The sequence below is a fragment of the Belonocnema kinseyi genome, chromosome 1, assembly GCF_010883055.1.
Source record: "Belonocnema kinseyi isolate 2016_QV_RU_SX_M_011 chromosome 1, B_treatae_v1, whole genome shotgun sequence".
Classification (NCBI taxonomy): domain Eukaryota; kingdom Metazoa; phylum Arthropoda; class Insecta; order Hymenoptera; family Cynipidae; genus Belonocnema; species Belonocnema kinseyi.
This window is the reverse complement of record NC_046657.1, coordinates 134304064-134317482: the sequence shown is the minus strand read 5'-3', so window position 1 is coordinate 134317482 and position 13419 is coordinate 134304064. Positions and strand designations below refer to the sequence as shown.

Sequence of the window (13419 nt, the reverse complement as noted above, 5' to 3'; positions counted from 1 at the left end):
GCGTTACTTTCGTAGATTTTAACCAAGTTTACAAATTATCTTGATACAAATTTTTCAATCGAACACAAATTGAATATCTCGGTTTAGTAAATTTAAACAAAAATTGAGTTTTTTTTATTACCATTATATTGAAAAACATACCTACTCCTTATATTCTGTTCCATTTTACCTACATCGTTTTATGTTTTAAAGAAAATTGACTCTATAACCTATTTATCGAGCGCGAAGCGCGAGTGTCGCAGTGATGATGTAATCTACTAAACAGCAGGTGTTTTGGGAACCTTCTTTAAAAACAAAGGGAAACCCCATTTTAGTTCCAATTTATTACTGTAATTCCTACGAAGCTTAAACCACAGTTTTTGATTTAAGTTACAATTTATGATATTTGAAAAAAGTAAGTTGGAGTGTAGGCATTAAACGTACGAAAACGAGCGCAAGAGCGTGCCCGCGCGCTTTACGCTGGCTCAAAATTGGCGCGAATCGCCGCGCACGCAGTGCGAAATGAGACTGTTCCTGCGCGGCGAGCATATTATTGTTATGACCCAGCCTAATTAGTAAGTTTTATTTGATTAGTGCTGTATTTCATATTAGGAGTGAATTTTATGTCGCATTATAACATAAACTGGACAGCACTTGGTCCAGCACATAAACTGACCGAACTCGATATCACTAGTCAAAAACCGTTCATCACTTTTTCCCATAAATAATTACAAATATATTATGAGTGTTTGGGACTAGTTTCACAGAGCACTTGCCCGACAAATCTGAGAGCTAGGAAGTAGGTTCGCCTTCACGTGGCCCGCACACACTCTCACTGATACGCGTGGTGTGTATGCTCACGCTTACATGTGTGGTTCAAGTTCGTCGGATGAGTGGCAGGAAGTTTTATAATACCTATATTGTTTAACTTCGATAGCTGAGCGTTCACTTTTGGTTTATTCTTAGAAACTGCCGAGTTAGCAGTTCGAGGGTTTGAATCCCCAAAGTTTTGGGAATTTATAAATAAATATAAATTAAATCGCACAAATAAAATTTTTTCCTTTGTAAACTTAAGTCTGAAATCTTCAGGAACTGTTCGTAGGAAATTCGAACTGTTCGTAAAAAAGTTCCAAATTTATCCATACATTTTTCATATAAGTAAGGATTTAATATTTAATTTTTGTATCCCGTATCTAACACCTAGCTACAAATTCGTAACTTTTTCACTACTAAATTTTTTCCGTATACATGAGTTATGGATCAACAGACCAACGAACTTCAATTTAACTCTTTAATTTTTTTTAAGTAACTCAAATATTATATAAACTCTATAGAGGATCTTCTAAGAATATTATCATGCTTTTCAATATTTCTCCGAATAGATTGCTAAGGTTTTTTAATAGTTCTTCACGATAATTATATATCATCTTTATATTCTACCCCTCTGTGTCTCCAAATAACTTGCCTTTTTTCTATAAATCGTAAATATATTATTGCTTCATAACTGTAAAACTTTCATTAATGTCTAAGATTTTTCATATAATCTCGTTAACGCTATGTCACTCATTTTTTCCATGTTCTTTCGAGTCACTGACAATAGAATCTACACACAAACGCAACAATCACATCAACCAGAAGATTCTTTCTACAAATTGGCGAACTCTCAGAAAGAGACCCTTGCCTCGTATTTTCGTTCTCAGTAGTAAACCTATAACGCTATTGGACCAGTGGGATCAAAGCAAACTGATTGCGTACAAACATATGTAAGACCGCTATTTTAAGGAAGCTCCTGCTAAAGACGGTCATATAGGCGTTAGCCTGGTTCCGGGCATACCCCTGCTCGAATACCGCGTTATGGAAGGGGAAAATCGTGAAAATTACTTAGGCAATTTCAGCTCTATATTTCAGACAGTTGGTTTATTACAATCTTCTAGTGCTATTCTCCTTAGGATTCATCTTTAGAATTATGGTAAGTAAGTAGTAAGTAAAAGTGAAAAGTAGGAAAGAAAGTGTCCTACTGGTGGAAAAGAATTGCGTGGATTTTTTTAGGGTTAAGTTGACCAAATTAAATCATTTAGGATGACTATGGAAGATTTCTTTACTACTGTTTCCCCCTAGAAACAAAACGTTTCCAACAATTATTGATAACAAAATTAAAATTTTATTTGTCACTATGATTGTCAATTCTATGTATGTAGTTTTAATTGTTTTGGCAACTATTTTATTCGATTCGATTTTCATTCGACATCAGATCAAACTTTGGGATTTAATGCAATATATCAGACTATTACATAGGTCGTTAAATGTACTTTCTAAAAAGAAAATATTAATCGATTTGAGGCACTGTGGATGACAACTAGGTAGAACAAAATTTTTTCAAACATCGGTTTTTGCACCTTTCCTTTAATGCTATAAATATATAAAAATAAAAGATTAATTTTGCCACTAACCGTGGTTGAAAAATTGATGTAGTCCAAGAAATTTATATTTTTGATAAATTTATGACAATTTCGACACAAATAGTTGATCCTTAACGCAAAACTATATTATAGGAAAATCATTATACGTTAGAAATAAACAGTATTAAAATATTAAAAGATTTAATAAAAAAAGTAGAAATACTAAAAATGAATGATTTATTTTAGACCATTCTCACTGATATAAAAGCTCACAATAAGTTTAATATTTATAAGAATATAATCATACTTTAGCCAGCTCTGTTTAATATATATAATGAGACTTAAATAATATGCTTATTTTTTATATATACAGTAGAGTATTTAGCCTTTTCCATATTATGAAGCATATCAGTAGAAAATATATAATTTGTACATATAATAAATATGAAAATCATTAATGCAGTGATTTAAGATTATGCGAAAGTTCCCCATAACATTGAAAACTCACTAAGGCTTCAGATCGATTTCAATTGTTTAATTGTTGTTTTCTTCCTGGATAGTAGAAACATCAACTTAAAATTTTTTAAAGGCAGTCCAAAATACCTTTTTATAACATACCTCTTATTATGAAATGCTTATTTCAATAGCTTTTTTATTCTTTCACCTTTTTCTTGTGTAAACAATTTAACAATTTCATTGTATCATAAGCCAAGCTGGCACATACAAACTTGAAGACGCTTTTTCTACAGTTTTACGATATATTTATGAAAATATCATATGAACACTGGGAAAATAAAAATAAAAACACAGCTAGCGAAAAAGTGAGTTCGTCTTTACATCTTTACGTCGCTGTAAATATCAATGGCTGAACCTTAAATATTTCTTGTACACATGGCGCCATATCTTAAAGACATCTTTAAGACACTAACTTCTACACTGTTAAAAATTTCTGTTGTGATTTCACAATAAATGTATTGGAAGGTTATTACCAAAACGTAATGTAATTTTACAATACATAAAATTGTACCGTCACAATACAGTATTGTGAAATTACAACAAATGTTTTGTAATTTCACATCATCTAAAAAAATCTGCATCAAAATATATGTATTGTAAAATTACAATACATGTGTTGTAAAATTATATTAAATGTATTTTGAAATTACATTGCGTTTTGGTAATAAACTTCCATTACATTTATTGTGAGATCACAACAGAAATTTTTAACAGCGTAAAATTTCAGGTTTTAAAAATCGGTCTGCAGTAGCGATTAGAAGTGGAATTTTTGATTTTTTACAAAAGTAAAAATATCCCTTCGAGGTATGGGTATGCTGAATGAGAATTAATAAATTGTTATCCAAAAAAGTTGTTCAGTTCGGAGGAAATTAAATTTTCCTGTGACGGTGTCGCGGTGTAACAGAATGTTTTTCGCTTTTTTGCCCTTAAAATAAATTAAATGTGATTATTTTTATATTATATTTGACATTACTTAAAATAAATTTGTTTGTTGAATAAAAACCAAACTAGATACATCACAAACTTCGTAATTAAAAAAAAACAGAAAATTTGAAAAGTTATGAAGTTTCAGGTTAAGATGGCACTGAGATTTCACTTTAAAACAATTAAGTTTTTCATTTTCATTATTCAGGAGGTTCGAATAAGAACCACACGAATCCGCTATGTTTTCTGAATAAAATCGTGTTTCTGCACTATGAGAAAAATCTGTATGAGGTTTAATATACATGTGTGTGAAGCAAATATGCACTACCGCTACTGAAATGTAATATACATTGGTGTAGTGAATTTGATATACATGTGTATTAAATTCAATATATAGATCAGTATAGCAATGAGTGTGAAAACTCAACCTGCTTTAATTTATTTAACTCTTGTCAAATCTTCTCAATTAAATTATCAATCTAGAATTCGTCGACTCAATGGTTATTTATAATGAAAGTGCAATGTACGGATAAATTTTTCCCCCTAATTTCGCTCTAAATGGACAAAATTCAAGTCCAATACAGTTAATTGTAGGTTAAGTCTGTTATTTATTTTCTTGATTGAACTTTTCGACATGAAATCCAATTTTATTTTCGGTTAATAGGAAGACGGTATCATGTTTAATTATTTAGAATTCAAAATTACAGCTAAACTTATTTTACATTTGTGATAAATGAAATTACATGGTTTTTCTTGTAATTGACTAATATGAATGTATATGAAATTTAATATAAGCGCTCTTAATGTCGATTTGATATGCTTGATGTATTAATTTTTATACACATGGCTATATTAAATTAATATGATTTTTAACAGGGTGTAATTTGCGTAAAAAAATTTAGTTCCGAGCTAATTAGCAAAATACAAGTAAAAATGCTGTTGCGAGGCCCATTGTTGAGACACGTTAACTTTCACATAACCCCAGAGCTAAGAATATGTTGGAAAAAATTTGAAAAAATTCTGGACTGTGCTACAACATGTTTAGAATTCAGTAGAGACCTTCAAATTTAAAAATATTTTAAAATGTCAGTTTTGCTAGGATTTTTGTTGAATGTTTTTATTTAGCGATTGAATGGAGCTATCGCGCTATTTAATGCCTTAAAATGTATAGTAATGTACCCTGATTCCTATTTCGACCACAAAACTGAATAAAAATTATAATTTCGCGATTAAAGTCGCTCAGAATAATTCTGAGTTTGATGAAGCACGAAACGTGGCATAGTAGTAGAAAAAAGTGTAGAAAAAAAAATGTCCGTCATATTTCACAGCGGCAGGCCGCCGTTTTCTTCAGATTTTCCCACAGCTTCTGCTCGCTTAGCAGGCCCGTCTCAAAGCTTTGAGGTGGACTTCCTCCTTCTCTCCTGATATAAAGTTTTGATATTATAATACAGTATCAAGCTTGCAACGAATTATCTTGTATTTCGTTTATTTAATATAGTACACTTATTTCGGTATTATAATATAATTTTGTAATTATTAGGCTGTTAATTTGCTACTGAAATACGTGAAAGATTTGTTTATATGAGCAATTCCATATGCCTCTTTTTTTTGAAATTTTCGTAATAAGATAATGTTGCACCATATATAGTGTAATACAAATATTTTTCCATTTAGCCGAAAAGAAAGTGTGGACTTTCTTAGAAACTGAAAACAGAGTACTTCACACTTTTAACCCTATCCCCTTGTTTCATCATTTTTAAAATATTTCATTTTTGTCTCGCTATTTTTAAGAAATTTGTACTCTTTTCCTTATTGTTTCGCCTAAATGCGAATTGAATTAATACAGAAACCAGTACGAAAATAGAATTATTTGCATTTTGTTTGTTTGAAAAGTCTACTATTATACTTTTTCTGAACATTTATATCCTTTGATTAAAAATGTTACAATTTAATAAAAAATTTAATAATATTTTTTAAAACTTAATCGCTTTGTTAATTTCTTTTTTCTTTGAAAACGAATTGTTTTGGATAGAAAATTGGTCCTTTTGGAATCATGTGAAGAACTTAAGCTGTTGTTAGTAATTTTTATAAAAATTGTAGTATTTATTCTCGTAGATGTTGAAAGAAAAACCCTAATATGATTTTTTAATCTTTCCCAGAAATTACAGGATACACGAAATTGAAAAATTTGGTCTTTTTTCTTTAATATGTTGTTTTTGTTTTAGAAATCGAGCACGATAAATACCCATCTTAAAATACCAAATAACAATATCACGTCATGAGCAATCATTAAACAAATAAATATTAATCAAAGTTAAACAAAATTGCATTTCATTTGAACTGTAAATATTTATGAAAACATCAGAAAAATATTTGTCTTGAATTAAAGATACAGTTCGTTTAACATAATTTTCTTTACTCAACCAAGATATACTTTCAAATCAAGGAAATCATGTCCAATTGAAGAAAGATCTGTATTCAAACAAAGAATTATTGCTTTGAACTAAAGAAATATCTTTGAATCAAATGATACCGTGGCTACAGGTACTGAAATTTCAGTACAAATAGGTGGATTTTTTGGTACAAATGGAGGTGCAAAAGGGTCTACTTCGTTGAAATTTCGATTTAACCGATTTTTTCGGTAGGGTAGAGTAGGGTTAAAAGTGCCAGGGGGAACAGTGCCACATACGATAAAACAAAAAGTAATAATTTGTAGGGCGGGGTTTAAAGTGGCTAAAGTTTATTTTTCATAACACTGCGCCTAAATTAAATCAGGAATTTACTTGGCTTTTGCATAAACAAATATATATACATTAAAGTTCCATATTTTATAATATGTGGCAGTTTTTCCACGCGGCACTTTTAACCCCACTATACCCTACTTGAAACACTTCCATCAAATAAACTTGTGTCCGAATGAAAGTTAGTGAATATATTTCTTTAAGGGCATGTGATACTTACAGTTTTCCCGGCTTTTTTCCACAAAAATGAAAATTTTTAAAAACTGAATTCGGAGATGCTATAAAATATCATAACGGACGTCCCCAGACTCTTTTTTGAGGGATAATAACAAAAAAAATGTATTGTGCTAAATACGAATTTTATGCATAAGCATTATTTTGAGGTTACGTCGTTTTTCATGTCTGCCTTTCCGATAATCTGGAAATTATTTATGAAATAAACTTTTTGGATTGCCTGCAAACAAGGTTAGTTCCGGAAGATTAGTTACTATGTTTATTTGTAAGTCCAAAGTTTTTGGCCAAAAATATTGTGTAGTTTGGAAGTAACGCTCGAGCGAATTGTAACACACATAACCTCTAAATATAAACGCACGTTGTTAGCAATATCAAAAATTTTGTGATACAAAAACACAAGAAAAGTGTGTGGGGACGTCCGTTAGCATGTTCGCTATCATTTCCCAGATTTTGAAGGCAAAATATTTCTTATCCTAGGAAAAAAGCCGGGGGAATCTAACATTGAAAAAATCGATACTATTTCCTAAGCGCTATGCAAATTAATCACATTTTGCTAAATTAAAACTTTTTAAAATTAACCTACAAGAAAAGTGTGTGGGGACGTCCGTTAGCATGTTCGCTATCATTTCCTAAATTTTTAAGACAAAATATTTATTATTCTAGAAAAAAAGCCGGGGGAACCTAAAACTGGTAAAATCTAAAATTTTCTAAGTATCACATGCCCTTAATTCACAGAACTTTTCTTTGTATAGAAGAATATTTTTTCCGATTTTTGATAGTGACATTTTTGTTTTTAATCTTTTTAATGCTTAAGAGTAATCTTTCATAGAATTTTAACATTATTCACCTAACCGATGGTACACTCTTTTAGTCTCCTAAACTAAAGGTCAAGTTCGTTAGCCAGCCATTTTCGATATAAATTCAAAAAGCGGGCACATTTTGAATATTTTGGAGACCACTTTTTTAAAATTTTACAAATTCTCTGTACGGTTATTCATAGTATTCAAAAACTTGAACAGTTTATCCTGATGACTTTTTGCAAAAAATCAAAAATTACCAGAGTTATAGCATTTTTAAAATAAAAAAAATACTAAAATGAAAATTTTGTGCCAAACAACGCATGACACGAAAAAAAATTAAGAAAAGAAAAATGTTGTTTTTTTAAAGCCCTACAAGATCATGATAACAACTTTTTCAATTTGGTCGAAAAGTTGAAAATTTCAAGTTTGACCGTACCAAACATTCTTGAAACCACATTTTTTCAAGATTTAAAAATTCTATGCACATTTGTTCATAGTATTCAAAAAGTCAAATAATTTATCCTTATGACTTTTTTCTATAAAAAGAAAATTATCAGAGTTAGCGCATTTTCAAAATCCAACAAAAACAAACTAAAATGAATATTTTAAGCCAAACAACGCATAATACGAAAAAAAAAGCAAGAGAAGAAAAACGTTACTTTTTAAAAGTCCTACAAGATTATGAAAACAACTTTTTTAATTTGGTTGAAAAGTTGAAAATACCAATTTTGATCGTACCAAAAATGTTTGAAACCACATTTTTTCAAGATATAAAAATTCTATGTACGGTTGTTAATAGTACTCAGAAAGTCAACCAATTTATCTTCATGACTTTTCTCTATAAAAAGAAATTTGTCAGAGTTAAAGCATTTTCAAAATCCAAAAAACCAAAATAAAATGAACATTTTAAGCCAAACAACGCAAGATTTTAAAAAAAGTTAGAAGAAGAAAAACCTTGCTTTTTGAAATCCCTACAAGATTATGATAACAACGGCACAAGGTATGAACTAAAATTAACAGACAAAAGTTGTTCGCCTAAAAAGATCTATTAATTTATTATTAATCATTTTTCGATATGCCGATTAAATTTTCTTTAAATCGTAAAACATTAGATTAAAAATAAAAAAATTAAATTTTTGGAAAAAGCACAGAAAAGACAAATGAGGACATAGGATTCTATTTAGGACCCTATATATGATCCCCTATATATGACCCCCGTGGACAGCTGTGGAATTTTGACAAACACCCCCCCCCCCCTGCACTCTGTCCACGTGGACATATTTTATGAAAATATAGATATTATTAGTCTTCAAAATGTCCTGGAGCTCGCAACAATTCCAAGGAGGTCATTTTAGTACTCACTTCAATTTCAGATTCTTTTGTTTTCGTAGTCAACAAATCGAAATTCGTTGACTGGCTAACAGCTATTGGTACATTTTGCAACAATTTGTCGTTAAACTGGTTAAAAATTCAAATGAAAAAACCTCATTTTAGTACTCTTGAAATCCATGGGGAATGATTGTTTGGATGCTAAAAACTAACGAGAAGTTTGACTGAGCTCCTGAGTGGTTCAAAAGTTAACTGGCAGACGGTCAAACATGTCAAAAATTCAAGTGAAAAAACATAATTTTAGTACTATTGAAACCCATTGGGGGTGATTTTTTCGATGCAAACAACTACCAGGAAGTTTAAGGGCAGATTCTCGGTGATGCCAAAGTTGACTGGTCGGCTGTCAAACATGCCAAAAATTCGAGTGAAGAAACGTCATTCTAGTACTATCGAAATTTATTAGGAACGATTGTTTGAAGACTAAGAATTAACCAAAAATTAGACTGGAAGCTCCTGAGTGCTGCCAAAGTTGAGTGGCTGGCTGTCAAAAACTTCAAAAATTCGAGTGAAAAAACCTCATTTTCGTACTCTTGAAACCCATCGGGAATGATTGTTTGAATGCTGAGCAGTAACCAAAAATTTGACTGGCAGCTCCTGAGTGGTGCCAAAGTTGACTGGCATGCTGTCAAAAATATGTCAAAAATTCGAGTAAAAAAACTTAATTTTACTACTCTTAAAACCCATTGGGGATGATTTTTTAGATGCAAAGAACTAACAAAAATGTTGACTGGCAGCTCCTGAGTGATGCCAAACTTGACTGGCAGGCTGTCAAACATATAAAAAAATGACAGGGTGACAATTAGAACCTTCATTCTAGTACTCCTTAAACCCATTGGGGATGATTTTTAGGTGCAAACAACTAACAAAAAGTTTGACTGACAGCTACTGAGTGGTGTCAAAGTTGACTGGCAGGTTGTCAAAAATCTCAAGAATTCTAGTGAAAAAACGTCATTTTAGTATTCTTGAAAGCCATTGGAAATGACACGTTTGACAGTATGCCAGTCAACTTTGGCACCACTCAGGAGCTGCTAGTCAAAATTTTTGTTAGTTTTTTGCACCTAAACAATAATCCCCAATAAGTTTCAAGAGTACTAAAGTGACGTTGTTTCACTCGAATTTTTGACCAGTTGAACGATAAATCGTTGCAAAACGCACCAACAGCTATTAGTCAGTCAACGATTTTTAACTGTTGACAATGAAAACAAAAGAATCTGAAATTTTAGTGAGTACTTAAATGACGCCCATAGAATTGTCCCGAGCTCCCAGAATACAAGAAGTTTAAAAGGAGCGATGAATTGCCTGACAAAATGCGGATTAGCTTAGGAACGTGAACCTAAACATGATTTAAATTTTAAAGAAAAAGTCGTGGAAAAATTACAGTAAAAATAAAAATAAAAATGATATCGTGCGCGAGCACAATATAAAAGTTAAAGTATACCTAGAATATACCTTGTCTCATTTCAGTATATTTTCCACAGATTTAGGGAAATGTGTGTCCACGTGGATTCTAGCCCGGCCCCCCGGCCCCCCTCGTAAACAAGCTTGGAATTTTGCCTCCCCCCCCCCCAAGTGTCCAGGTGGTATATGGATGGCCCCTATGCAGATGCGCAGTAGTTTTTATTTAATCGTAAAAAACATGATAAATACAATTTGCTCTTTATTTTTCAATTTTTCAATAAGCAATCCAAGGCAGAGTTACTTAAAAAATGTATTATAATTGATATAAAAGTGTTATGTATAATGTAGAAAAGTTGACATGTTGGACATAATCGAGTGCAAAACACGAGATACGTGATGAGAATGTCTTCATTAAAGCCGAAAGAGCTTTAACAAAAGAGAGCTCAAAATCACAAAATTACAGTTGTCGGTCCGTTCACCTTTAATTTTAAAATGTCTTTGCACGAATGCGGGAGAAATTCAAAGACCAAGCGCGGAGTGCCATTGCCATCAGTCGCGTGCAGTAGGTGCATTCAAACTCTCGAACTAAGCTCTTTTAACCAAAGAGAATTAAAAATCACAAGATTACAGTGGTGAATTTTTCGAGTCTTAGTTTTAAAAGGTCTTAAAATAGTTTTTTAATAGTTTTAAAATATAATGACCGAGCGCGTAGCGCGAGGTAAATACATAATCGAGCGCGAAGCGCGAGATCTAACAGTCGCGCGCCCTTTGCGGCGCGCGATGAGAATATGCCTGTGTAGCGGGCACATTTTTTACAATGCAAAAGATGAGACACGTGTTGTTTGTTTTTCATAACCAACCAAATCTTCCCCAAAATTAATTCCTTATATTTGAAAAGTCTACGAATATATTTAGGGTTTAGAATCCATACATTTTGTTTTGAAATTCTACTGTTTGGTGAAAAACATTTTTATGAAAATTATACTATATTATGAAAAATCGACTGTTTGGTTAAAGAGCCATATTTTTTAGTCGAAAATTCAAATGGTTTGTTGAATAGAGAATTAATCCCTTTCGGTTAGAAATTTTTCTGTCGTGGTAGAAAAGTCATCTTTGTTGCTTGAAACTTCAAGAGCTTAGTAAAAGATGAATCTTTTTTCTTAAATACTTCGTATTTTTTTCTTGAAACTTCAACCATTTGGTTTTGCGTGCAACCATTTCGTTTAAAACTAATTGCATTGGTGTGAAAATCCAATATTTGTTGGAAAATTTATCTCTTTTGTTTAAAAATTCAACTTTACGGTTTAAGAAACTCGTATGTTTTTTAAAACGTTTGCATATTTAGCTACAAAACTCAACTCTTTTGTTGAAAATGCAGTTTCGTTTAGCTTGAAATCTTAGAAATACGGTACTAACATTTCATCATTTATAATTTCGAAAGTATTAGAATCGTCCGAAATTTCAAACCTTAGTTTTTCAACGGATCTCAACGTTTTAAGACCAATAGTTATGGTTTTATCCGTCGAAAAATCGATGCAATGAGAGTGTGCCCGCGCAGCAACCATATTTTTTTATGAAAGTTAATTAGAAATACTAGTTCAACACAAAAAAAGCAGAACAGCCTAGACCAAAACAGACAAATTTTCAAACAGAAATTTTTCAGCAGAATAAATTATTCTGCAACACTACAAATTTGGGTTCAAAATTTAAATTATTTAAAATAGTATTTTAGTTAAATGAAACGAAAGTGACAAATTCTATCAAAAAATTGTTCAACAAAAATTCTGAGGACTTTTCAAAAGCTGTAATTCATCCATACAGCTTTTTTCCGTATTTCCTGTGGTTTTGCCAAAAATTTGAATTTGTAACATTTTGTCCTATTATAATACATTCGAAAACATAAATGATGAGGATGTAAAAATTATTCCATATTTTAATGAGTGAATATTTATTTTATGCATTAGAATTGTAATTTTAATTGCAAATTCTAAGTTTTTAAAAACATTTTTATCTTAAAATTATTTCTATTAGAACGTTTTCTATGTAAAATTCTGAATTCTAATTTAAAATAAAATGTTCTAATTTTCATGGTTTTTATTGAAAATAATTTATCATTGAAGGATTTTAATTCGAAATTATATAATCTTTATCGGTTAAATTCGATTTATTTTAACTTTGTAAGCGTTCCACATTTAAGAGATCAGTTTAATACATTCTGAAATGATTTGATTTTTATTCTTGCGAAATAATAGCAGAATTTTTATTTCAATACTGCAATCTTACATGTTATACATTTGTAGAGAAAAGAAAAAGTTTCGATTAATAGTAAAAATTTAGTACAAGTTTATGGAGTTATTTTGTATATAGAATCGATTAGTGCAGTTTACTTCTAATCTGGGATCAATATTGATTAGATTGTATCAAATTATTCAATAGAAAGTTGCCGCAACGAATTGAAAATGTAATACATGTTTATTTATCCATTTTAAATAAACATTTATATTATTTAAACATAATATACCGGATTTGTGTAATACCAATTCAAAAAATAAATATTTACCTAATTGCAAAATTAGCATTATAATTAATTTATACGGCGAACCTTTAATTAATTGCTCACATTAATGAATCGTATATTGCCCATCGAAATTATTTGAGTTTGGTCAGTCTCATTCAACTCTATTTACTCAGAATTTTGCCACTGAATTTTTGCCGTCATATTTTTCGAATTGACAATAACTTGATTATTTAAACAATTTCTGCGGTGCGGGCTTAGTTGCCCGCCATAAATATAGACGGCGCGTCCGGCGAAAAAAGTCACTTCCCCTCTACCCACCGCTCCCCGTAGAAAGCTCCAATCGATATAGTTTGCCAAGAGCCACTTGAAGCGCTGTAAGCAACTCTCGGCACACCTTCGAGGCGCACTGATGGTAAACCTAGCTTGAACAAGAACCATTTGGATTGAAAGTAAATTGCCAATTAAAACATTTTTACATTTATAACTTTGCAAAACTTGGTTGTTTTAATAAATACCACAAA

General features: G+C 31.1%; 1 protein-coding gene across 1 annotated transcript in view; it reads left to right on the top strand.

The window, feature by feature from the left end:
* Positions 1-1832: 1832 nt before the first annotated feature.
* LOC117166891 (myosin regulatory light chain 2-like) overlaps positions 1833-13419 on the top strand; it is a 144914-nt gene continuing 133327 nt past the window's right edge. The window contains exon 1 of the mRNA XM_033351331.1: positions 1833-1948. Within this exon, the coding sequence (XP_033207222.1) occupies positions 1946-1948 (3 nt within the window). The 5' untranslated portion in view covers positions 1833-1945. The remainder of the gene's footprint in view (positions 1949-13419) is intronic.